The sequence below is a fragment of the Pan troglodytes genome, chromosome 14, assembly GCF_028858775.2.
Source record: "Pan troglodytes isolate AG18354 chromosome 14, NHGRI_mPanTro3-v2.0_pri, whole genome shotgun sequence".
In the NCBI taxonomy this organism is placed as follows: domain Eukaryota; kingdom Metazoa; phylum Chordata; class Mammalia; order Primates; family Hominidae; genus Pan; species Pan troglodytes.
The window spans coordinates 81,523,710-81,550,582 of NC_072412.2; the positions used below are offsets into that span (position 1 = coordinate 81,523,710).

The following is a 26,873-nucleotide window of genomic DNA, read 5'->3' on the forward strand; positions in this document are numbered from 1 at the left end:
TGTGTAGGTGAATTTGATGGGTAGACTTACATATGTGGTTAAGAGATAATCAGTTTCATTAATTTGATCAAAAATATAATGTAGAAATTTTTCTAAGTATCAAAGCGATACTTTTTCCTATAGACTTTGAAGTCATGTGGTTTCTATTTATGATACAAATTGTTCATTTAAATTAATAATTAAATTTAAATGTCAACTAAATATTATGCACTTATACTCACTCCTTAGATTGTGTTATCATCTCAAGGTAACTCTTTTATTTAATAAGGAGCTCTTACTATATTATATAAGAAATGTTTAAGTGTTTGAGAATCCTATATGACTGTTTTGTGTACTCATAAATATAAGCCAAATGGACTAATGATTATCTAAATGATTTTATTTCTTGGAAAATTAATGATTGATTAAACTTAAAATCATCCATGCCTGCAGCTGGTCATTAATTCTGCCACAAATATTGAAGTACAATGAAAAAACTTAAGTTTCTACTACACGTAAAAGGCTGTAAGGAATGCATCAATATCCCGAGAAACTCATCTTGTTAAAATATATATTTCACTAATGCAAAATGCATTATTTAAGGCCAAAGTCCAACTGGAGAGAATATTAACTAGCATTTTTACCCTTTCCAGAATATTGAATCCAAAGAAATCAATGGAATTCATGATGAAAGCAATGCTTTTGAATCAAAAGGTAAATATCACCATTATAACTTACATTTATAATACAGGAAAAGACATAGCACTCAAGTTCTGCTGTTATAAAAATTAATATCTGTGAGTGAAAGAAAAAGTGATCCACTGCAAGTTGAAACTAAAAGGTTAGCACGCAGATCCAATTGCAGCCAGGTGGAAGGGCGTTCAGTTCCAGTGCTGAATAGTTCAGGCACTGCAAACAAAGCTTTGGCAGCATGTTCCGGAGCTTTGAGTGCCTGAGTGCCTAAGTCAAATAAGAAAGACTGGTTCTTCCTGAGGCCGTCAGCTTTCTTGCTAGGGTATGCTGGCAATGGGAATCTTAGTTAAGCATGAAACTATGAATGAAGTTTCCTTTCTTCTTTATTGTTGTGAAAGGGACAAGCTTGGAGGCAGTTAGCTGTAAGAGGGAAATGCCAGTGGCAATAAAGTCATTAGCAGATGTACCCATTTGTAATGACAAAGAAGGCAAAATATCTAGGGAAATTTTGGAGTTATCTCCATCTTTCTTCTTCTGCCCATCCAGAAATAATTTAGCTAGCATGCATCGTGTGCTATTCCTTGGGCACAGAAAAATAAGAATAGATCCGGTCATGTAGGCAGGGGAAGAAACCCAAAGAAGACGAGACCTCTTCTGCCATGAACCTAGACTGCCAAGAATGGCACTGGGTTTTCACAGTGCTTTGGTGGCTTTAAATCTACATTCGATAGTTTATAATACATTTTCTTAAAGCCAACCTAAATATATAAATTTCCCTTTCCTCATCGATTATTTAATTTTGTATTTCATTTCTGATAGACAGAAGTGACTATATTTTGTTTTCAGTTGCATTCTTTATCAAAGGAGTTTTTAAAGCAAACTTTGCTTAGTTTTCTCTGTGATGTTACATGTAAAGCACCGGGTCCTATTCCGCAGTGACTCAGGTGAGATAGGTGATCAGACATCTAGCTCTATGACGACTAGGGGACTATACGTGGGCCCTGTCATTGGAAGGTTTTGTTTAGATAAGCACTAACTAGTATCAAGTAATAATCATAGGTACATTTTATGCCATAGTCTTGTGACAGATCTATGGGAGAAGTCAGAATGTTTTTCTTTTGTTTTCTTGGTGGAACTCCATTTGCTTTACTTAATAGTAGTAGCTACCAGATCTTGAAAACTAGGTCAAAAAATTCTAGTTAGAAGGTGGTCGTAACTTTAGTATTTTGTTTTCTTTGATCTTTCTTTGGGTATCATTTTGTTTTGTTTTCTTCCCCATTACTTTTCACTTCTTATTCATAAATGTTGTGAAAACTGTTTGTTATAGACAGTTTTCCAGGTAGTAGACAAGATTATGGATTGTTTAACCTAAGCAAAAAATATTGATTTCCTTTTCCCTAAAACGGCGTGATCTAGCATGGAAGATGATACTTTGGCTTTTCATAGCTGTGAAACTATCATGCTATATGCTAAAGTTTATTAATAAAAATATTCATTTCTTCTACTAATTTGAATGTAATGTAGGCTACTAAAATTGTGTGTCCCTGTGCCTTGAAATAATCTATATCTTCTATGGCTATCAGTTTTGTGATCTTTTAAAATAATATTGCTACAGATTGGAAAGGTATATCAAGTATCGCTTAATTTACCAATGGTGAGAAATAAAAATGAATGACATAGTGTTTATTTTTTTTTCAACTAGCATCTGAATCCATTTCTTTGAAAAACTTAAAAAGGCGATCACAATTTTTTGAACAAGGTAAACCACAAAGCTAACAATTCATGCACTTTCATGGAATTTTTCTCCCTCTCCACTCTTCCTCATGGTCTGTGGTGCTGGGCACTGAGCCTCTTCAATTTGTCTGTCATTATGACCAAGCGACATAACCCATTTCCATTCTTTCCCTAGGGTCATCAGGCTTTTCTTACAGTTCATGGGTCTACCTCTGTGGTAATGGGTCTTTGTGTGTCCTTTGTATATCTCTAAACATTTTACTTTTTTTTTTTTAACTTTGTAAAAAAAAAAAAAAAAAAGGGAGATGCTCTTAAACACACACTTGTTTCCACTGGGTAACAGTAAGAAATGAGGAATTTCATTTAAGCCTTACTGCTTCCTACAAATTGCATAATATTAGATTACACCAACATGCAATTGGCCAAGTTTTAAAAAACCGGACTTGTTTTTGGTTGTGGAAAACACGGTTAATAAAGAAGAGTTATTTTTGCTATGGGATGGTGGCTTTGGAGTGTTGATTTGACTGCTCTGTTGACTTTGAAGTAAATTCAAAGTAAATACATTTTGGTTGCATCTGAGAACAGGTGCGTTTTGAGATTCTCCGTGTTGGTGTAGTTGGGCAGGGCTGCCTCACAATGTGCTGTGCATGTGACATTTGCTCCCGTGTCACGTTTGCCTAATGCTCTGTCACATGAATGCCGTTCAAGCTCTGTTTTGCTACTAAGAACTTAAAAGTAATAGTCAACATTTGAGATGCAATGGTCAGAGGATATTGTGCTGTTGCCATCTAAAATGTTACTGTTTCTTACTTTTAAGACTATTAACATGTTTACAAACGTGCCTTATAACACAGTACTTATTGGGTTTGTGTATTTTGTGTTAATCACCTAATATCATTCCTTTGGATTAAGGTCTCTTTTGGACCATAAACAGAAGTATCTTACCAGCTATGCAAGTCTATTTGTGTCAGTATCCTTAGTGTTTTTGATTTATATTTTAAAATAAAATTCCTGTTTTTCTATGGCTATTTAATTGAAACAGTATGATACTCCTTCCTAACACTGGCTAAAATTAAGCAATTTCTCTTCCTTCTCTGTTCTAATTTTCTCCCATTTTTCTTCAACAGGTTATTCTAGGGAAGAGTATTTTTCTAGGTCTCAAAGCAATTTTATTTAAAAAATTGTATGTGAAGAATTTATTTGACAGCTGAGGTTTCAAGAACATTTAAAAGTACTGTATGATAGTGTATTTTCTGAAGTTTTACTTTTTAAATAATCATTGTTCTATGTAAAGGTACTTACGTAGGTCCCCTAAGAATAAAAAGAATAAGACTGTACCCATAAGTTTACATATGAAGTTTGAATACGTGTGTTTCAAGCAATAGGAGTAGAAAAAGGAAATTGTTTCTTGAACATGTTTGTTGTGGTGACTTGCTTACGAAAGTGGCTCATTAGTAAGAAGGCTTGAAAAATGTGACTTGCAGCTGTCATGTTGTGAGTAGTGGCAAGTAAAAAACTGGGATTTGGTAGATGTTGTAACATTTGAAATTCTTTTTTTTTTTTTTCCTGTTAGGCCAAACTATGAGATGCTGCCCAGTTTATTAATAAAAGAACCCTGAAGCTTCTTCAGAAATATCCATTGATCCTACTCTAATACCTAGAGCTAGGGTTTATTTTGGCATCTGTATCTTCCTTTTACTAACTTTGAATTTGAAAGATGAGTAACAGATGGAACTGTTACACCTGGAGAAAAAAGGATTTACTGACTATTGTTTAAAAAAACATTGTCACTTAGTATACTGGCATAGAGACAGCTAATGATAGAAGTTTCTGAAAGGAATTATTTCATAGAAATGAAGACTTATATTGTATATTTTTCTTCCTTGCCCATGTGCTGCAACACAGGAAGCTCTGATTCGGTGGTTCCTGATGTAAGTAGCATTCATTTGTCATTTGGAATAAGATGAACTTGGTGGGACTGAATTAGTACACCGTAGCATGCTTACCATGATTTTAGGTTGCATAAGAATTTATCAGAGAGTTATCCTTCCAAGTTGAAAAACTTATTTTAAAATTCAAAGCCAGCTCTCCCTTGGTACAGTTTAAGCAAACTGTGATATGAATAATTTATGTGTGCAAAAGTGGTTCAGCAGATGACTTAATGAAGTTATGTTGTTCTCTATTTGCATCTCTTCTCTGATAACTGGTTAGCTTCCAGTTCCAACCATCAGTGCCCCGAGTCGCTGGGTGTGGGATCAAGAGGAGGAGCGGAAGCGGCAGGAGAGGTGGCAGAAGGAGCAGGACCGCCTACTGCAGGTAGCTCTGGCTCACATGGACGGGTAGAAACTAGGTTGGATTTCACGGCTTTTCTCCAGTCTGTCAACCAGTATTGAGAAACTAATTTTAAACGCAACAATCTCACAACTAACAAATATTTTTGCACACAGTACATTTTCCATAAAACAATTACTTTTCCATTTTGAAGATTTCCAGAGTCATCCTTTAAAAATCATTATTTATTAACCCCCATGTGTGTTTTTGTAGAGTATGAAGGGCACTCACTTAGGGGGTGTGAAGTGCACAGACTTTGTGATGACTTGGTTCCCATAAACTGTTTGCTGGGTCCATTGCAGAGTAATTCAGCCCCGCTTACAGTTTGCTAGAGGCTTTAATGAATTACAGCCATGGTAAAGGGTGGATGGGGGTTTAATTCTCAGCGTCTACCTTTTTACCGCAGTGTCTGCATTTTTAATTCAATATATGCTCTTTTCTACTATAGGGACTAAAATCTGATTGGCTTATGAAAATAAATCATGGTCTTTAAAGGTTTGAGGTTGAAGGTTTAGAGATCATAAAAGTGTTAATAAAGAAGATTCCTAATGTGAAGAGTTAATCTATTGGATTAATATATGTCATATTTTCTTATAGGAAAAATATCAACGTGAGCAGGAGAAACTGAGGGAAGAGTGGCAAAGGGCCAAACAGGAGGCAGAGAGAGAGAATTCCAAGTACTTGGATGAGGTAGTGTTAGAACATGCCTGTTTAGTTTTTCTTCTCTTTACCTTGTTGGTGAGATTAGCTGAGAAGCAGGAGACACTTCATTTTTCTCCACCTTTGACCATATGTTCACCTGTGTAGCTCTTTGAAAAATACAATGAGCTCTGATTTGTTAGAATTTTGCTTGGATGTTGCAGCCTTTCTCCTAGTTTTTATAGTACATCATTAACAAATTATGTTAATAGAACTTCAGTGCATCTTCCTTTTCTGAGTTACATCTCAGTCACTCATGTGTAGTTTTTTAGTGGTAAAACTCTTAACGTGTTTTTTGAGTGGAGTCCTGGGCCAACTATAGTTAGTAGCATCTAAAACTGAATATATATGTGTCTATATGAAATTACAGAAATAAACAGATTTAGATGGATTTCTTTTTTCACTGGTCACCTAGGAACTGATGGTCCTAAGCTCAAACAGCATGTCTCTGACCACACGGGAGCCCTCTCTTGCCACCTGGGAAGCTACCTGGAGTGAAGGGTCCAAGTCTTCAGACAGGGAAGGAACCCGAGCAGGAGAAGAGGAGAGGAGACAGCCGCAAGAGGAAGTTGTTCATGAGGACCAAGGAAAGAAGCCGCAGGATCAGCTTGTTATTCAGAGAGAGAGGAAATGGGAGCAACAGCTTCAGGAAGAGCAAGAGCAGAAGCGGCTTCAGGCTGAGGCTGAGGAGCAGAAGCGTCCTGCGGAGGAGCAGAAGCGCCAGGCAGAGATAGAGCGGGAAACATCAGTCAGAATATACCAGTACAGGAGGTCTGTCCCCACAGCCAGAGGGTACAAAGGCTTAGCTGTATCCATTCCCCACTTCAAAGGCACCCGCTTGCTCTTCCTGTTTCCTACCACCCATTCTCCACACAAGTGAATACAAGCCACCAAAGAGAACCTTTAAATCATAAACCCTGCCATGTCATCTTGCTTCACCACCCAGAACACTCCAAGTCACTTCCTGTCACATCAGAACCCCATCCAGCATCCTTGCCAAGGCCTAGAAGGCTGCCATGAGCTACATTACCTTGTAGTACCTCTACTCTTCCCCTTACTCACTCTGTTCCAGCCCCATTGGCCTCCTATTTCTTCCTTGAAAATACCCAAGGACTTTTGTATTTTCTAGTCCATCTGCTTGGAGAAGTCATCAAACGTTTGTGTGTCTTGTGTTCTCATTTTCTTCTAGTTTCTGCTCAAACATCACCTCCTTAGACTTTTCTAGAATACCTGATTTAAAATACAGGCCCCTTCTCACTCTTTCTCTCTGTATACTCTTATTTTATATTATGCATTTATTTGTTTATCTGTTAGCCTGCCTGCTGCAGTAAGATGTAAGTGCTATAAAGTCAGTAAGTTTGTTTTGTGTACTTCTATAGCCCATTCTTAGAGTGGTACTGGAATATGGTGGGGACTCAGTATGTATTTGTAGAATGAATGGCTTGCAAATGTCTGTTGGCAATAGTGGGTCTATTTTCTGTGGTTATTCATTGAAATACCTTTGTATGTTTAGTTTTTAACCCAAAGACCATTTGCATAAAGAGGCTAGAATGACATTATTTTGATACCCTTTTCTTAAACTCAGGGAAGGGCTTAAAGTCTAATATTTTAACAACAAAATCTTTTTCTATCTTTTAGGCCTGTTGATTCCTATGATATACCAAAGACAGAAGAAGCATCTTCAGGTTTTCTTCCTGGTGACAGGTATGTAGAGCATGTTATTGTAATTTAATTGATGATAATGGCTTCAGATAATATTCCAGAGCTTGCATCGATGATTTGTAGAACTATTTTAGCCCTTTGTCATTTGTGGGGTATAAAGATGAATTGCTGGTTGATCTTTGTATCAGTTAGCTTTTGCTGTGTAACAACTATTCGTGAACTTAATGAATTAGCTTATGATTTTATGGTCAGCATGTTAGGCTGATCTCCCTTGGGCAGCCTTTTAGTTGACTGGGCTTGCTCATATATCTGCTACCTATTAACTAGGCAGCTCTGCTTTTGGGGGTTGGCTGGCTGTCAGCTGGGGCCGTGAGAACAACTGGGTCATGTGCCTTTTGATATCCGCTGAGCCAGGAAGGTCTTATGTATACGTGGTGGTGAGGCAGGGGAAAGAGAATTAAAGAGAGGAAATCTGCAAGGCATCTTGAGGTTTAAGTTGTCTAAAGTCACAGTCACAGGTCATGGAGAAGAGAAGAACACTGCCTCTTTATGGTAGGAATCACATTGCAAGGGGAATGGACACGGCCGGGAAAGAACTGTGTCAATTTTCTGTAATCCAACGTAATCTTCATTTTAAAAAGGTTATGAATAATGGCTTCACATTACTCCCCAAAGGGTTATGTATGGACATCTGAAATGGGAATGGTGACATTTCTCTGAGGCAGTTTGGTTAGAACTACTGGTCAGTTTTGGGGAATAAAGATAAAATTTCAGATATCTGGAAAGTTACATGTATCTTAAAATTTCCTAAAACATTGTTTTAATGTTTTAAAGCAATTTTTAAAATGCTTTGCAGTTTTGAAATCACTAAGGACTTCTAAACAGTCTGTCAAACAAATATTGAGGGTAGGGCCATTACCTTGTGTTTTCAGAGCTGAAATTTCTCCTTTTGTCTTACTCATTAGATATGAGGAAAGACTTGTATCTACAAGCAGCCGGGATGACTGAATAGGGCTCAGAATAAAAGGGGAAAAGGAAAGGGACAAGCAGGTAGTAATGGGCTGACAATAAGCTAAAGAAAAATCTAGTGATAGATGACCTTGTTTATAATCTTTCTGGGTAACTGTAAATCATTAAAATGTTTATCTCCTTTTAAAAGTTATGGATTTACTTACATATTTACAAAAGCTTTATTTATATAGCTCATGACCTTGGGGAAAATAATTAAAATGCAGAGAAAGGAAACTTAAGGAAGCCTGGAAAATATGAATACCTGCAGGCAGTCCAGATAAAGCATGCCCTAGAGGCATCAAGGAGTGTGGCTAGACATCTGGTAATAAGTGTTTTCTTCTATGTAGATACAAGTGAAATTATTCACAAGTGCAGCTGTCTACCACTTATGATACATTATGTATTATAAATTATTGGATTTACACATATGTAATATATACTTATATGTACATAAGTATAATATTACATATTATAATGTATATTATATATTGTCATTACTACTATTATTTTCTTTTTCTTTTGTTTTTTTCTTTTTTTTTTTGAGACATAGTCTTGCTCTGTCGCCCAGGCTGGAGTGCAGTGGGGTGATCTCAGCTCACTGCAACCTCCACCTCCTGGGTTCAAGTGATTCTCCCACTTCAGTCTCCCAAGTAACTGAGACTACGGGCGCATGCCACCACGTCTAGCTTGTTTTTGTATTTTTGTAGAGACGGGGTTTCACCATGTTAGCCAGGCTGGCTTCAAACTCCTGACCTCAAGTGATCCTCCCGCCTCAGCCTCCCAAAGTGCTGGGATTACAGGAGTGAGCCACCAAGCCCAGCCACTACTATTATTTTCAAAGTTCAGTGTGTCTAGCAGAATGGGAATGAGATTAGCATGTGTTGATTTATACACCTAAATTTTATTGGTACAAACTTAAGGTGTTTCCAGAAGTTGACTGTGCTGTATGCTTTAGTACCTCTTTGGAACACTAAGATGGCATTTGGTAAATTAATGTTCCACAGTAGTCAGTGGCACCCTAATGCCCAAGAAGTTGACATGATAACCCTGGGGAGTGTGGGGGAAGTGGGACAGTCTGACTGTAGGTGATCTGATGGCAGATGGTTTGTAGGCCTGGTAGGACTGAGATCTGGACCAGGGTGAACATCGACAACAATTGATCAATAAATTATAGTCTTCATCATCATACAAACTGGAGAAGTACTGTCACGTGTTTGTATCTATTTCCAGCATTTCACTCTTCTCTTTTTTAAGGATGTCAAGGTTTTCTGTGAGTTTGTGAAAGATGAAAAATTTCTTGGTTTAAACATAATTGCTCTCAGCAGACACACAAAATAAATCAACTGCTTTAAAAAGCAATCTCTTTGGTGTTTTTACTTCATAAATATAAAGGAGGTTATTAATGAGACATATTTAATATATTGTGTTCTGTGTTTTAGGAATAAATCCAGATCTACTACTGAACTGGATGATTACTCCACAAATAAAAATGGTAAATGCGATATTTTCCCCCAAACTCCTTCAGAGTTGCTTATTTGTGGTATCATGTTATGAGAAGTATTTTTAAGGTCAAGATATTTCAGATTCATTAAGATTACTTAATTAAAATACTTAGTATTTTAACCTCTGTATATAAAAACAGCAAAACAACTATCTCGTGTTTACTTTTGGCTTTATTTTATATTGAAAAATACTGGGAGATTAAAATGGTTTTTAAATTGCTAATGAAATATGTGGGAATTTTGCAAAGCGATGCTGATGCAGCTATGTATAGTAGATTTTATCTTGCAGCTGAAGAAATAGTACAGAAAAGATTTCTACGAAATACTGGAGGACTTAAAAATTGCATACTAATTCGAATTATACATGTAAATGCCAAAATGTCAAAAAATAAAAAATTATGACTTCAGTAATTGTGCAGAAACAATTTGGACTTGACATTGTTAGTATAAAATATGTTTCTGAAGAATGCATATAGCAGAAATTATGTAACTATGAAAAAAAACCCTAAGCGGTAATTACCATTTTAAGCAGGGTTTGCATATCAGGATTTGCATAAGCAGGTGGCTGGTCATTTACATGAATGAATGAAGGTCCAGGTAGGGCTGAGGTCAACATGCCCATCATGTTGGATAGCCACTGCCCAGCTCCAGCCTATCATTGCCATGCTGGAGAAGGCAACCCTCTGCCTACTCTTCCTGTTGTAACAGAAAAGTTAAAAAAAAAAAAAAAATCTGTTTTCATGTGTTATCTTTCATGTGCTGACAAGAGATTTTTTTAAAAAACTAAAATGCCCTGTGAGCAAAACAACCTATCTACAGGCCAGATAGTCTGGTGGCAGCTAGTTTAACCTCTCGTTAAAGCTTATAGAACTTACAGTTTTTATTGGGATTCACAGTTCTATGATTATCCCTTTCTTTGAGCAGTTAGGACCTTTGTTATCTGGTTCTAGTTTAACTTTCCAGCTGATCTTGCTATTTTTCTGTTAATGGGTCCGTAACTATAACCACATTATTATCTTTCTCAGTTCCCAATTTATCACGTACTTTTCTGATCTGGTTCCTCTGGTCTTACCTTTCCCTATTTGTATTTTCCATTTCTTCTCCCCTGAACTTGCCTTTAGCCACCATTAAAATTATAGTTTTAAGTACTTCAGTATTCCATGAAATATTTTTAACCTGCAGCGATTATATTATCTCTCCTGAACATAAACACAAGACCTGTCAGTAACTGCAACTGTGAATCTCCGGAATAATCTTGTTAATACTTGTGGCTTGTGTCATTAATCGGATTATTTTGTATATATGTTTTCCCCCCTTTATTAACTCATTGCAAGCTCTTGGATAGCAGGCAGTGGAAGTTATTAAATATTTGATTTAAAAACTTGGTTATACCAAAATGACACTTTAAAAAGAGGCCAGGCGCGGTGGCTCACGCCTGTAATCCAACCAGCCTGACCAACATGGTGAAACCCCATCTCTACCAAAAATACAAAAATTAGCCAGGCGTGGTGGCATGTGCCTGTAATCCCAGCTACTCAGGAGGATGAGGCAGGAGAATTGCTTGAACCCTGGAGGCAGAGGTTGCAGTGAGCCGAGATCGCTCCACTGCACTCCAGCCTGGGTGACAGAGCAGACTCTGTCTCAAAAAAAAAAAAAAAAAAAAAAAAAAGGCAACATTTCTTTAAAGTCTGACCAAATTGATAAGCTTTGTATGTACACAAATGTAAGTTTAGTTGTATAAGAAACCTTTGGTCTTGCTCATTGCTTAGTGGAAGATGAACCAAGGCATAGACAAACAATAAATTTTGAAAGAATGGCAGTAGCAATAAATGTAGAGAAAGAAAATAAATCCTTAGATGCAATTTCCTAATCCAGATTAAGGTGGGAATGATACGTCAAAGTTGTGGGTGTTTTACCCCAATCAGAAACTAATCACCAAATCCAAGAGACAGAGTCCTCACGATAAAACCTGACTTAATTGTCATGAATAAATTCAACATTCAAATTATAGTTCTGTCAGTTTCTTAGAGTAGAAGCAAGTCTAGTAACATTTATGGATGATTATTTGGATTGCTTGAATATTTTTCCTGTTCACAAAAGCCATTTCCATGATTGAATGTGCTCTTACTCTTACAATTTTGGTTGTCACTTATACCATGCACACTTGGGTCATGTCAGCCAGAGATATGTGCGTTTATGTCCTCTCTCCCCAGGGGGAGTATATATTTTTTGAGAGAAGAAAACTCCCTGTTTCCTTTTAGAGTTGTTACAGCAAGCATTTGAGCATGTTCTTGATTGATTTAATTTAGGAAAGGAAGAGTGGAAGAAAAACTATGTCTAGATGAGCACTTTGTAACTGAGTAATACTGAAACCAGTACTGATTGTTGCCTTTTTGGGCAGCCTTTTTCATTTTCCCAAGTGTGTTCTGTGGTGTGGCTCTGGCTGTGGAACTGGACTTTCTGGAGTAGGAGACAGTTACTTTATGTTCTCATGCAGCACCCTCACTGAGAATTGATAATGTTAGCACACGTGCACAATGCCACATTTTAAGCTGTACTGCCATGGGCGATTTATCCAGTCACTATTTATTTATTTATTTATTTATTGAGGCTGCAATTTCAAATACACTTTATTTATTTGTTACATCAACTCCATCTCTCCTCTGTCATTTTGTATTTGTATTTTTTATTTTTAAATTTTTTTATTTCCATAGGTTTTTGGGGAACAGGTGGTATTTGGTTACATGAGTAAGTTCTTTAGTGGTGATTTGTGAGATTTTGGTGCACCCATCTCTCGAGAAGTATACACTGAGCTGAATTTGTAGTCTTTTGTCCCTCACCCCCTTCCCACCCTTTCCTGCTGAGTCCACAAAGTCCATTGTGTCATTTTTATGCTTTTGCATCCTCATAGCCTAGTTCCCACTTACAAGTGAGAACATACGATGTTTGGTTTTCCATTCCTGAGTTACTTCACTTAGAATAATTGTCTCCAATCTCATCCAGGTTGCTGCAAATGCCATTAATTCATTCCTTTTTATGGCTGAGTAGTATTCCATGCGATTATCTATCTATCTATCTATCTATCTATCTATCTATCTCACATTCTCTTTATCCACTCATTGATTGATGATCATTTGGGTTGGTTCCACATTTTTGCATTGCGAATTGTGCTGCTATAAACATGAGTGAGCAAATATCTTTTTCATATAATGGCATCTTTTCCTCCTGGGTGGATACCCAGTATATATATATATCATGTTCTCTATCCATTCATTGATTGATGGGCATTTGGGTTGGTTCCACATTTTTGCCTTGCAAATTGTGCTGCTATAAACATGGGTGAGCAAGTATCTTTTTCATATAATGACATCTTTTCCTCCTGGGTGGATACCCAGTAGTGGGATTGCTGGATCAAATGGTAGACCTACTTATAGTTCTTTCAGGAAGCTACACACTGATTTCCATAGTGGTTGTACTAGTTTACATTCCCACCAGCAGCGTAGGAGTGCTCCCTTTTCCCTGCATTCACACCAACGTCTATTATTTTTTGAGTTGTTGATTATGGCCATTCTTGCAGGAGTAAGGTGGCATCACATTATGGTTTTGATTTGCATTTCCCTGATCACTAGTGATGTCAATCATCACTGTCACTTTTAAAAGGTACTAATCCCAAAGCTTTTGATTTGTTTTTAATTTAGGAAACAATAAATATTTAGACCAAATTGGGAACATGACCTCTTCACAGAGGAGATCCAAGAAAGAACAAGTACCATCAGGAGCAGAATTGGAGAGGCAACAAATCCTTCAGGAAATGAGGAAGAGAACACCCCTTCACAATGACAACAGCTGGATCCGACAGCGCAGTGCCAGTGTCAACAAAGAGCCTGTTAGTCTTCCTGGGATCATGAGAAGGTGCGAGACATCTTAGGAATTGGTTTCTTGTCTTTACTGTGAGGCAGATATTTAATTTGTAGACATCCTGGTGCTTTGGACAGAAGAGATGAAAGGAACATAGAGCGAACCCTCTGGGCACTATTATGTGTCAGTTTACATGACCTCATCTAATCTGAGGAAAACATATTGAGGTAGGGATAATAATTCTGGCTGTTTTTTTTTTTTCTTTTTTTTTACTATGAGGGAACTTTGGCTCAAGCAGGCAAGATGCTGACAAAATCACATGGTTAACAGATTGCAAATCTGGATGGGGCATTCTGAAGTGAGGTTCAGATGCTTAAATAATGCACACTGCTCTTAGAACTTTCTTGGCTGCTGAACTTCAACAAATAGTTTCATATTTTTATATTTCTAATGAGATAATGATTAGATTGGAATCTTGATAATTGGATTCACAAAGTGATAAACCTAATTTTTATAACTTTAAGGAGATAAAGGTATAGATATTAATTGGAAATGAGTGCAGGAACATTTTAAAAGATGTATCTTGGGTAAATGAATGCAGCTACTCTGATTCAGTATTTTCTTATCTGACAGACTGGGGAATTTATTTGTAACGTATCACAGAGAAAGAGCTAATTATGTCAATATATTAATAACTTTGTAAAAATCAGAAAATTATCCTTACCAACTGTATAAAAAATAGATGTGTGCCTGTAATCCCAGCTACCCAGGAGGCTGAGGCAGGAGAATCACTGGAACCCGTGAGGCAGAGGTTGCAGTGAGCTGAGATCTTGCCATTGCACTCCAGCCTGGATGACGGAGCAAGAGACTCTGTATAAAAAAAAAAAAAGACAAAGGGATATGAACAGATAGTTCGTGGGAAAAAGAAACACAAAGCCAATAAACATAAAACATCAATACTAGTCCTAAAACAGTAATGTATCTCTTTTGCTCACTGGATTTGTAAAGAGTTAAAATTGATTAAATTTAATATTGACAATTGTATATGGAAATAGGAATTCTTCTTTCCACTTGGTTGGACAATTTTTCAGTATGTATTAAGCAAAAGTTTATATATCTGACCCTCTGAGCAATGTAGTTTCTAGCACTCTATCTTCTGGATATATTTGGATAAATATGCAAAGGTACACTCAAGGATGTACACTTACACATTATTCATTAATGGCAAAAGAAAAGAAAATCACAATGTCTGCTAGTAAGGAGATACTCAGTAGTTATTCAATAAACAGTGGCATACTGATCAGACAGAACACTATATGACTATTGAAGAATGAAAGAAAAGTGTTGCTACATAATATGCCACCTCCAAATTTAGTGAGTTAAGACAGTAACTCACAATCTCTCACAGTCCTGAAGATTGACTGGGCAGTTATTTGCATGATGTTGGCTGGGACACTTGAGCAGCTATAATCATTTACAGTAGGGATTGGTAAGCTTTTATGTATAAGGACTAGAGAGTAAATAATTTAGGGTTTACAGGCCACATAGGTTTCTGTCACACATTCTTTTTTTTTTTTTAAGACTCTTTGAAAATGTGAAAAAAGTCTCAGTTCGTGAGCTGTGTCTATCTTGGCAGTAGGCTGTAATTTGCTGTCCCCTGTAGCTGTAGAGGCTTCACTGAGAGCTTGGCCAGAGCTACTAGTTGAGGGGCCTGTGTTCTGCATATGGGCCTCTCCACATAGTTTTTTGGGTTACCCCATGGCATGGGACCTGGATTCAAAGAGGAAAATCTCGCACCAAGGCAATGCCTAATAAGCAAGTGCTTATCAAGCTGCCATATGCATCATGTTTGCTGATGCCCCATTGGCCAAATTAGTCATGTGACTCACCCCAGAGTCAGTGGGAGGGGACTACACAAGGGCGTGGATACCAAAAGGCATGGTTCACTGGAGGCCACTGAAGTACAGTCTATCATATGAGCAGAATGACAATAGTTCTAAGATAATACATATTAAATGGAAAAGAAGTTATTGAAAACTGTGTTGTGGAATAATCCATTTGTTTAAGACTGTTAAACACATTGCATATGTATATAGACACATCTATACTTACGTATGTAAATTTGTATGTATGTGTAAATATGTGCTTGCATATGTGAGAAAAGGTCTGGAAGGACACACAAGTAATGGTGGATACCTCTGCGGGTTAGGGCAGGTGAGTCGTGAGACAGGAAGGACTTTTCTTCTCCCTCAGATTCTCTGCAGCTTCAGTCTTTCTCCTTACGATAATGTATCACTTTTATAATGTTAAAATTTAAAAGAAAAATTTCAAGCTTGGGATAAGATAAAGTTTTGAAAGCAATAAAAATAAATGTGACTAGGTAGATGAATTCTCATAATTTTGAGTTCATTTTTGTAGGTAGTACTAATGTTAGTACACGAATTTTAAGAGAGATTTTGCAAAAGTTGTATTTAAATCTATTTGGGAGCTAAATCTGATTTTAAAAGAATATGTACTTTAAGGGAAGTGGCTGATAAATGCTTTTATAATGTGGACATTAAACAGTTGCTAAATTTAGGGATTCAGGTGCTACATAAATGAGACCTTCACAGGAGGCATGGTCTGGGTTGTTTTAGAGGACTTGGGTTTGAAAGCCAGTGCCACCATCGACTGACTTTTCCTATGACACACTCAATTCTGTGAGATTAAAAAAAAAATCTTAGTGTTATGAAGATTCAATAAGTTTAATATTTTTGTGAAGGTATCTAACCTAATGCTTGTGATATTTAAGCTCTTAAAATGTATTTCTTTGAATTTTTAGAAGGCTTTATATTTGCTATGTCTAAACTGTTGAAGATTTAAAGGATAAGTATCAATCTTCTTAGACTTAGTAGAGTATTAGCTCTTATTTTAAAAATATTTTTCTTAGTGTATTTCTTCTGTGGTTGGTATTTATTGTTTTACCTAAGCACCGAGTAAATAAAAATAAAAATAAACGAAGGTGTTCTCACTTGTAAGCGGGAGCTAAACATTGAGTACATATGGATACAACGAAGGAAACAGTAGACACCCACGGCCAACTTGAGGGTGGAATGTGGGAGGTTGAGGATCGAAAAACTACCTCTCTGGCAGTCCACATATTACCTGGGTGATGAAATAATCTGTACACCAAACCACCATGACATTCACTTGACCCATGTAACAAACCTGCACGTGTATCCCCTAAACCTAAAATAAAAGTTGGAAAGAAAACAGATTAAAAAAAAGAAGGTTGATTGACTATGAAACATGATGCCACTGATGAGGAAGATCAACTTTACTTGTTAAAGGTAATTTTACAGGTGGTTCTCAACTTTCAGTGGTTCGACTTAAGATTTTTGACTTTACAGTGATGTGAAAGTGATAAGCCTTTGTGGAAACTGTACTTTGAGTACCTGTATGACCAGTCTGTTGTTGACTTCCAGTACGGTATTCAGTAAATTGTATACTTGACACTTTCTTGTAAAATAGGCTTTGTGTTGCTTGATTTTGCCCAACTGTAGGCTAAGGTAAGTGTTCTGAGCATGATTGAGGTGGATTAGGCTTAGTTACAATGTATGGTAGTTTAGGTGAAGTAAAAGTATTTTTGACTTACAGTATTTTCAACTTATGATGGGTTTATTGAGACATAACCCCATCATCATACATCAAGGAACATCTGTATATGTAACTAGAATACTTAGATTAATATCCACATATAAAATATAAAAATGGATTTTTAATGAATGGAATGATGAATTAAATAGATTTCTAGTTGAACATGTCACATTATTTTGATGAGTCTTTTTTGTGTTTCAGAGGCGAATCTTTAGATAACCTGGACTCCCCCCGATCCAATTCTTGGAGACAGCCTCCTTGGCTCAATCAGCCCACAGGATTCTATGCTTCTTCCTCCGTGCAAGACTTTAGTCGCCCACCACCTCAGCTGGTGTCCACATCAAACCGTGCCTACATGCGGAACCCCTCCTCCAGCGTGCCCCCGCCTTCAGCTGGCTCCGTGAAGACTTCCACCACAGGTGTGGCCACCACACAGTCCCCCACCCCGAGAAGCCATTCCCCTTCAGCTTCACAGTCAGGCTCTCAGCTGCGTAACAGGTGAGGCCCTTGCTGTTTCTCTTTCTTCTCTTAGTCTTGGGTATTTTTTCATTAAAATATCCCCCAAATCCTGTCCAAGTTTTCCAATGAAGAAGAAAAAGAAGCCCTTTTGAATGTGTCAAATTTGGTATTCTAGTATGAAATCAATGAAGGCTTGCTTAATACCATTCCATGCAACTCTAATAGCATTTCTAGATGTCTTGTGAAGCCACTAGAGACTTTGAAGGTGTCTACTTGTTGCCACCGTCTCATTTGCCTGTGTTTGTGGTCAGTGTCTTGGATGTTAAGACATACCAGAATACTTCTCAGTGTGGAATCATGAAAACATATAGCAGCTCACGAATGCTTCTCAAATTTCTGAGTGAAATCAGTATTGTCAAATAGCTGACTATTTTCATGACAGTGTCATACAAACTCACAGGAACTGAGTGTAAAAGAAGAGCGTTACAATGCTTTTCCGGGCATGCTCCATCGTCTGGGGGACTTCTGACTAGCTGGATTAAAGAAATGCGAAGTCGGATAGATCTTGCTTTGGGGGTTTTTGATTGCGAAAATAATTGCTTGGGCGTTCTGTTTGCCCACATTTTGTTGAGGCTACATCAGCTGGATTCGGTGGGGAATATGGTGTGGGAAGTGTATATGTTATGATAGGGTGTTATGTTTTTATGTGGAGTGAAGCTCAGATATCAGCCCTGCTTGGGTTTTTAGGTCTGGGTAGCTTCTCCACAGATCTTTCATGCCTCATGTAAGTATATGGGGCAGTGCTGCTCTCCTCACCCCAAGAAAGTGCTGTTGGCATGTACTCCTTTCCATCACAAATGGAATACTTCAAAGTAGAAACACATTGATTAATGTTAAGACTTTTTAAAGCCATCAGATAAGAGACTTTCATAAGAAAACATGTTTTATATAAATCCAAAATAATTTTACATGTACTAGGATATAAAGTGTGTATCAATGAGTTTGAACTGAGAGAACAGAGGTGAAGATTTAGGGTAAATTTGGGTACGGTGGGGAGGTGCAGTCTATGGGATGACAGGAAGACAGAGGAGGGGGGACCCATTTACTGACGGAGAGACCCCCTCTGGGAGAGCAGAGGGAGGGGCTGAGGGCTTTTCTGACCTAAGAAGGTCCTGATCTAGGAGGTGGTCCTCTTAAGCGCCGTGCTCATGCTGTGGGGGTGCAGAGATGTGGAAGAACGGGTGCCGCCTTACCAACCGGGAGAGGAGAAAAGACCTGTATACAAAGGTAGAGTAGAAATCCTCCTTCCCTCTCTCCATGGCAGCTGTTAGGTACTTTTCATTTCCTTCCCTGCAGAGACAATCCTGTAAGTCAGAGGCACAGTCAGGAAAGCACTGACATTTCTCTGTAACTAGAAAACTGGGTGATCAAGAAAGAGGGCGAAAAATAAGTCTGAGAAAAATAGGTCGTAGAGGACTTGCAAAGCCTCTTGAAGAAAGCTGGGGCCACCCTTTTGGTGCTCTGAGGGGGTAGGAGGACATGATCAGCATTGTGTGCTTTGGTTTAACTGGCAAGAAGATGTAGGTGGATGAGATGAGGGGCGACTATTGCTGAGTACAGATGTGATCAAAGGAAGATAGTATCAGAAACTGCAGGATGGACTAATTACACTGAAATTGCTCATTTATGTGAATAGGTGTCAAGGGCCTCAGAGCTGCCATGGAGATGGTTCAAAGTTAGAGTATAATCAAGGCACTCTTTAGTTGGCTGGTAAAAGTTATTCTCCCACAGATATATGTATAGAGCTTTTCTTAAATTATTATCAATGTTAATAGCAGAGTGTGACTTTTAAAGAAGAATCTTGAGCTGCCCAGGTGAAAGCCTCCATTCCATTCTTGTTCTGCATCTAGGTCAGTCAGTGGGAAGCGCATATGCTCCTACTGCAATAACATTCTGGGCAAAGGAGCCGCCATGATCATCGAGTCCCTGGGTCTTTGTTATCATTTGCATTGTTTTAAGGTGAGACTGAGACAAACAGCTTGCAGGCCTGCAAAGCTTTGCTTGGAGAGCGCATGGCTGCTTTGAGCCGCTGGGTGTAGATGTGCCACTAACAAGCTAGGTGCTGTATTCGTCAATCTGTGCTGCATTTGAGTCACAAATTGCTTGCTCCTCCCTAGTTCTCAAATCTTGAACCTTGTTTTAAAACTTAAATCTGGAAAAATTTTGCATTTTCTATTTCTAATCTGTTAGAATTCTATACATTTACAGTACATAAGTTGCTTTCTCTAAGATGCTGTCAGAGGCATACTTGAAATATAATTTACAAATAACCTACTAGTGTTGTTAAGGGCAGGGACACATGCAGTTATCACAGTGTCTGAAAGCCTAGCTTTGAGTAGGAAGAACATGTAAGGAAAACCATTACCATTGTAGCTATTTTTATAATTGCACAGCCTGTTTATACCTGATAGGTTTTCACACATAAGAAGGAACTAAGGCTGTAATTGTTTGGTTTTGTAATCTCTGTCTCTAAAGACATATCTGTTTGATTCTTGAACTTGCATTGGGCCAGAGAAAGATTCTGGTTGTTGATCCTGGAGGCCCACAGACCACAGCTTGTTTAAGCCTGTCCATTGCTGGCTTGGGCTGTTCCTAGGCACAGCAGAATGAGTCAAGATAATTAGAGTTTGGGCACATGGAATCGAAATATCCAGCCTTGAAGTGAGGCGCTGTGTGGGAACACTTGCTAAGCTAGTGCAGCAGGGACACTGGGAGCAGCCCACCCCAGGGTGGAGTGCCAGGGCCCAGCCTTCATTCACTCTGGCCACTTCTTTCATGGGGGGCCTTACCTGCCATTCCTCTGGGGGGATAAAAACTAAATTTCTTAAAGTCAATCAGCAAATTATTTCTATTTTTGGGGAGTATATTTAGACTGGTCATCTTGGCTCTTAATATTGGCTTTATGAATTCTTTAACGTCTTATCTGGCGGGCTTGATTTGAATCTACTAATCATCTTTCGGCCTTTTTTTTTCTTTGCTGAAATGTATCTAAGAGCTTAGAAGTAGCATTCTGCTCATTTCCCCCCCACCCCCAGGAGTGCCCCAAGCTTTCTTGAGCTGACTGATTGTGGATGTTCTTTTTTTTTGTTCCCCAGTGTGTTGCCTGTGAGTGTGACCTCGGAGGCTCTTCCTCAGGAGCTGAAGTCAGGATCAGAAACCACCAACTGTACTGCAACGACTGCTATCTCAGATTCAAATGTAAGAGAGCAAATCAGAGAGAAAATTTCTTGCCTTTTAAGGAGGCCACGGGTTCCCATGCATTTCCCTGAACCTGCAGCGAGCTCCCCTCCAAGTTCACTGCCATAGGATTCCAGGTTTCAAGAATTGTAGTGTGTTCCCTTCAAAGAGTGTGTATAGTGAATGGGTCACTGCTCAGGGTTCCAGCTACACAGGAGTGGGTTGTGGGGCCAAGGAATGGAGAGGAACAGTGTCCAAAAGTCAGGATGGTGTCTTGTGTCATCTGCCCAGAGTCCGCAGAGACCTTTAATGACTCAAGAATACAAACAAACCAAAACACTTAAATGAATCTTCTATGTAGGATTTGTTTCTTGACTAAAGATTGGTCCCTCATCAACTTCTATTATTTAACAATGGGCTTTGATTATGTGATTTAGAATATGACCAACTTTAAAAAATATTGTTCTATGTAATACAAAATAAGTCAGTTTATGCTTTATGTTAATATATGTCAATATATAATTTTAAAAGGAAAGTATTAACTATGGTGTTTCAGTGTCATTTTTGGAAAAAATGAGTTTTTCAAAAAACTTCAAATGCTACTTTGCATCTAAGCATGTGTTTGTGTGTTATAAAAGGTAGGCTAGCATAACTAGGTTGTGTGTTGTGTATAGCTACAGCAAGACAAGTATTACTGCTGTTTTATATTTTAAACCTTGATGCTGGTAACATGTGTTTCTTCCTTATTGTGAAAGGGTGTTACAAGTGGTATCAGCAAAACCATTTGCTTTTGAACTCTGAGGTATTTATATGGCCCCTATGTGAAGAGTGCTTTGGAAATGGTTTAAGCCCAGTCAACTCTCTTTTATCTGTCGGTGGGTTCTGAGCCTTCCTGCTGCAGCTGTCCAGTCCTTTCCTGGATGCTGACACTGAGGTTGGAGAAAGTCAAGGCTGGGCATGTACTGGTGGGGGGTGTGTGTATGTGTGTGTGTTTTTCTCTCTCTCATCAAATTCCAAAGCCAAATAGAAATGATTTCTGGAATCACCATTGTAAAATTGCCCATGCCTTTTCTCTCCTCCAAAACAAATAATAGAGAGTTGAGTGTAATTTATTTCTATTGTGAGCAGTTCATTTTTACTCCATTTTTACAAATAAAGAATTCCAGAGACGAGACACTGAGACTTGCCTAGCTTTATCCTAAGAGTGAGTGACAGGTTACTCTTTCTACCTCATTGGGCCACTTTCTGAGTGATGACTGCTATGTATCCCAGGTGGCAATATTCACGTTTCTGAATCTAAGCACTTTTCTTTCTTTTCTCCTTGCCCGATCAGCTGGACGGCCAACCGCCATGTGATGTAAGCCTCCATACGAAAGCACTGTTGCAGATAGAAGAAGAGGTGGTTGCTGCTCGTGTAGATCTATAAATATGTGTTGTATGTCTTTTTTGCTTTTTTTTTTAAAAAAAAGAATAACTTTTTTTGCCTCTTTAGATTACATAGAAGCATTGTAGTCTTGGTAGAACCAGTATTTTTGTTGTTTATTTATAAGGTAATTGTGTGTGGGGAAAAGTGCAGTATTTACCTGTTGAATTCAGCATCTTGAGAGCACAAGGGAAAAAATAAGAACCTAAGAATATTTTTGAGGCAGATAATGATCTAGTTTGACTTTCTAGTTAGTGGTGTTTTGAAGAGGGTATTTTATTGTTTTTTAAAAAAAGGTTCTTAAACATTATTTGAAATAGTTAATATAAATACATAATTGCATTTGCTCTGTTTATTGTAATGTATTCTAAATTAATGCAGAACCATATGGAAAATTTCATTAAAATCTATCCCCAAATGTGCTTTCTGTATCCTTCCTTCTACCTATTATTCTGATTTTTAAAAATGCAGTTAATGTACCATTTATTTGCTTGATGAAGGGAGCTCTATTTTCTTTACCAGAAACGTTGCTAAGTAATTCCCAATAGAAAGCTGCTTATTTTCATTAATGAAAAATAACCATGGTTTGTATACTAGAAGTCTTCTTCAGAAACTGGTGAGCCTTTCTGTTCAATTGCATTTGTAAATAAACTTGCTGATGCATTTAACGAGTGGGTCGTCTTTTTCTTAGGTGTATGTGTCTGACCTCAGGCCTTTTAGCCATATTTCAGTATGTGGCCTTTTTTGATGTTATGTTTTATCCAGTAGCTTTACTAAGGTATAATTGATATAGTAAACTGCATATATTTAAAGTGTATACGTTGACAAATTTTGACATGGTGTATACCTTCGAAACTATGCCACAGTCTGGATGTGTTTACTGAAACATTTTAATAAGGAAGTTTATTTTTGATAAAGTTATGTTTTTGGATACAATATATTTGTATGGTGAGAGTGATGAATTGTTGGATCATTTGAATAAAATCTTTTACTAACCCCATGATAAAAGGAGAAGACAACAGTGAGCTTAGAATATCTATAAAGCAAAAAATGTAGTCTCTTGTTTAAAAAATCTGGAGCGGGAATGCAAGGATACAAAACTTTAGCATGCTTTGAGCAAAAATTTAAACTTACTGGAATCTTTTATAATAATGTAAGTGGAATGGAGGATTCTAGGAACTGAGAACTGTATTGGAATAGGTTCAAAATATGTAAGATGCTAATGTGGGAGATAAAAATTTTATTTAGTACTTATTCTGATTATTATTAAAGTAATAATGTGTTCCTTGAGGATAACTTGTCAAATGCCCCGAAGCATAAAGAATATAATTCTGAATCCCAAATTCCAAAGACAAGAACTCTGTGTTTGAATTCATTCTGCATATAATTATTTATAAGTATAGATTGTGAATTTTTCCATGTTCTTAAAATTATTTTTATCTTTTTTCATGGTTGCATAGTGCTCCATTGTTTGGCCTTGGTAATATTTAGTTGATAATTCCATTACTGTGTATTTTTCAGTTGTTTCTAAGATCAAACATTTTAATATGTGCATGTTATATATAAATATGTAAATTCTGTGATACTCTATGATCATCTCTTTCTTTATATTATTTTCATAGACATGAAATAGTTGCTCAGAGATTATGCATTTTAAGACACTCATAGTATATATTGCCAAAGTGGTTTCCAGAAAGGCACTGCTGGCTTCGACTCCTATAAGCAGCACGTGGGCTTGTTCATCTCACTGCATGTTTATGAAGATACAGTTCTTTTGCCTTGTTCTCTGCCTGATGTGTATGCAGAGGCAGCCCTCAATATGCAGTGGTTGAATAAATGAATGAAGAAACCACTATCAATTTCTGCCTTGTTAATTCTGTTTTTCACTGTCCCCAGAGGATGCCTTAATTCTGCCATCATTTTAGTTTCCTTATCCAAAATCCTTTCTGACCATTGCTCCTTTTCATCTAAGCCTTTTGTCTTTTCATCTGCTCTTGTTTTCTTATGATTTTTTTCCCCATTTCTCACATTATCTTACTTAATGATAACATTTCTGTTAGTACAAATTATAAGTACAGTTTTCAGAGCTATTTTCTTCTAGGATACCGGCTCTACATTTGTATAAGCCCTTGGGTATTTGTTACGTCACCTAGGAACAAGGGAAGAGTCCAGCCCTTCAACAAATTTTTTAATTCATACTTTATGCTCCAGGCACTGCTTTTGGCACCATGGGTAGAACAGTGAAGAAATACAGTCTTGGCTCTGATTGGTCTTATTTTTCTGGTTGAGGGAGGTGATAAAACAATACATGAAAAAATAACATGCAGGTGGCGATGAGAGCAACAAAGAACAAATACTGGGTAAGAAAGATGCAAGTGCTGGAAATGGAAGTTTGACAGTGCTTTTTATACAGGTGGTCAGGGACAGCCTTTTGATATTTGGGCCAAAGCTTGAAGAAATGAAGGAACAGAGACTTGATGGAAAAGCATTCCAGACACAGGGAGCAGCAAGTGACAAGGCTTGGCGCAGGAGAGTATTTGGTGTGTCCAGGAAGCAAGTGTGGTTGAGTGGAGTGAGTGTGGAGGGTTTAGGAGCCATGGGGAAGTGGAGGGCACAGAGCAGCAGTGGTTGCAGGACATGGGGTCTTATATTCTGAATGGAAGAGAAAGACTCCGGAGAGTTCTGAGAAGAGGAATGAAACAAACTGACTGTTGTGTTAAAAGGACTGCTACAGACTGCTGTATGAACAAGACTGCAGAAGGACAGGCAAAAGCAGGGAGACCAGTTTGGAGCCTATTGAAATTATCCAGGCAAAAGATGACATATGCTTCAACAGGATGGGTGTAGGGGAGGTAGTGAGGAGAGGGAAGATTGTAGTGTGTGTGTGTTCTGAAGGTGAAGCTGGTAGAATTTGATCAAGATTGGATGACGCAAAAGAGGGCAGAGTAAAAAATGAATCTGAAATGTTGGCCTGAGGAGCTGGAAAAATGGAATTGCCTTTTTCTGAAATGGAGACGGTTACGAGTAAAGCACATTTGGGTAGGGTGATCAGAGATTTGGTTTTTAAGCATAGTGAGGTTGAGCGATCTATCAGATACCTCAATAGCAGTGTTGAGTAGGCAGCTGGCTATGCAAGGGAGAGGCCCAGGCTGGAAACACAGAGTCATCAGTATGTAGAAGGAATTTCAGCTGAGAATTGCGGGGACATCACCTGGAATCTGACTGTAACTAGAGTGGAGGTGATGTACAAGGACTGAATCCTGAGGCCCTCCAGCACTAGAGATCAGAGATACAGAAAAGTGAGCAAGAGAGAGAACCAAGACCCTGGTGCCCTGGAAACCAAGTCAAGACCATATTTTAAGGAGAGAGGCCTGTTGTGTCAAATGCTTCCCAGAGATCCAATAAAATTAGGCCTGAGAGTTGACATTGGAAATCAGTTTGCAACGTGCCTTTTCCCTGATCATACACATGTTTGTGTTTGATATTGTCCTTCTCAAAGGTTCAGTTGGGGGCTCCTCATGTATACGGTAGCTGGCCCAGTTTTCAGTGCCTGGCTGTATCTAAATGGACCTGATGCTCTTGCCCAGTTTTCCCAGGGAGATAAGTTGAAGGGTAACATAGAAAGCCATTTCTAGGCTACTTACTGTCTGCACCCTTCCCTATAATGTACTAGCAACTGGAGCTGCACTTCCCAGTGTGTTGTATGTCACCTCAACACACATGAGATCCTTCTCCTCCTCCCTCTGCCCTATAATTTCTGAGGGATCACAGAATATTGTGGAAATAAAGGTTTTGGGGTTGAGGCTACCCTATCTGCCTCAGAGGTGCAGAGCTGGTCAGCTGGGGGGCATTTCTGCTCTGCAATGTTCTGATACAAACCCTAGGTCTTTTAACCAAGATGCAGGCCAGTCTGTCTGATTTCAAGCTACAAAAAAGCTTTGGTCCTTAAGTTTTGACACATAGTTCAGCTATGTGGTAGTTGATGGAAATCCCCTCTAGATTCCAGCATTAGTTTGCCAGTTTTAAATCTTAGCATTAAGAATTTTTTTATTTTCAATGTGTTTATGCTTTGTGGGAAGCAGGGAGAAGCTGAATAAAAAATTGCTGTCTACATGCCATATTAAGGCATAAGCTAGTTTTGTGATTGATTTAGAGATTGCATTTTGCTCTGTCACCCAGGTGATCATAGTTTACCACAGCCTCAATCTCCTGGGCTCAAGCAGTCCTCCTGCCTCGTCCTCCCAAAGCACTGGGATTATAGACATAAGTTAGTGGATCTGGCCAAGTTCTTTGTTTTGGGATGTCATAACTGTTCCTGAAATCTACATCTTCATATCCTTGCCTTACAGGCAGTAGATACAGGTGTATTCTTTAGGCATTCATTTCTTCAGTTGATATATTTGAGAATTACACGTGGTTAGGTAATTAAACCCATCTTTCCTCAGTGCTGAGCCAATAGGGAACTTTTTAGGAGGTAAGGATGGAAAATATCAGCTTCTTTTCTGCTGGACAACTTCCCACTTGGATTGAGCTTAATGACGAAGCATCGAAGAGAAGGGCCCTTTGTCTTCTGTACTTATGGGCTAACCACATGGAGGACAGAGGACTGCATGTGGCCTGTGGACAGGCAGCTTCAAAGACAAGGTCAA

The 26,873-nt window shown here is 38.2% G+C and overlaps 1 protein-coding gene across 46 annotated transcripts in view; it reads left to right on the forward strand.

Annotated features, from left to right (window-relative positions):
- Positions 1-22,892, forward strand: part of LMO7 (LIM domain 7) — a 310,361-nt gene extending 287,469 nt beyond the window's left edge. For 15 of the 46 annotated variants that reach the window (XM_016925377.3, XM_016925381.3, XM_016925386.3 and 12 more), the window contains 14 exons: positions 633-693; positions 2,375-2,431; positions 2,582-2,623; positions 4,312-4,337; positions 4,618-4,722; positions 5,335-5,427; positions 5,852-6,207; positions 7,075-7,140; positions 9,549-9,601; positions 13,310-13,523; positions 17,307-17,603; positions 19,475-19,583; positions 20,720-20,822; positions 22,135-22,892. In XM_016925377.3, the coding sequence (XP_016780866.2) occupies positions 633-693; positions 2,375-2,431; positions 2,582-2,623; positions 4,312-4,337; positions 4,618-4,722; positions 5,335-5,427; positions 5,852-6,207; positions 7,075-7,140; positions 9,549-9,601; positions 13,310-13,523; positions 17,307-17,603; positions 19,475-19,583; positions 20,720-20,822; positions 22,135-22,157 (1,605 nt within the window). In that variant the 3' untranslated portion in view covers positions 22,158-22,892. The remainder of the gene's footprint in view (positions 1-632; positions 694-2,374; positions 2,432-2,581; positions 2,624-4,311; positions 4,338-4,617; positions 4,723-5,334; positions 5,428-5,851; positions 6,208-7,074; positions 7,141-9,548; positions 9,602-13,309; positions 13,524-17,306; positions 17,604-19,474; positions 19,584-20,719; positions 20,823-22,134) is intronic. The other 31 variants (XM_016925379.3, XM_016925384.3, XM_024348283.3 and 28 more) reach the window with 8 other exon arrangements.
- The last annotated feature ends 3,981 nt before the right edge of the window (positions 22,893-26,873 follow it).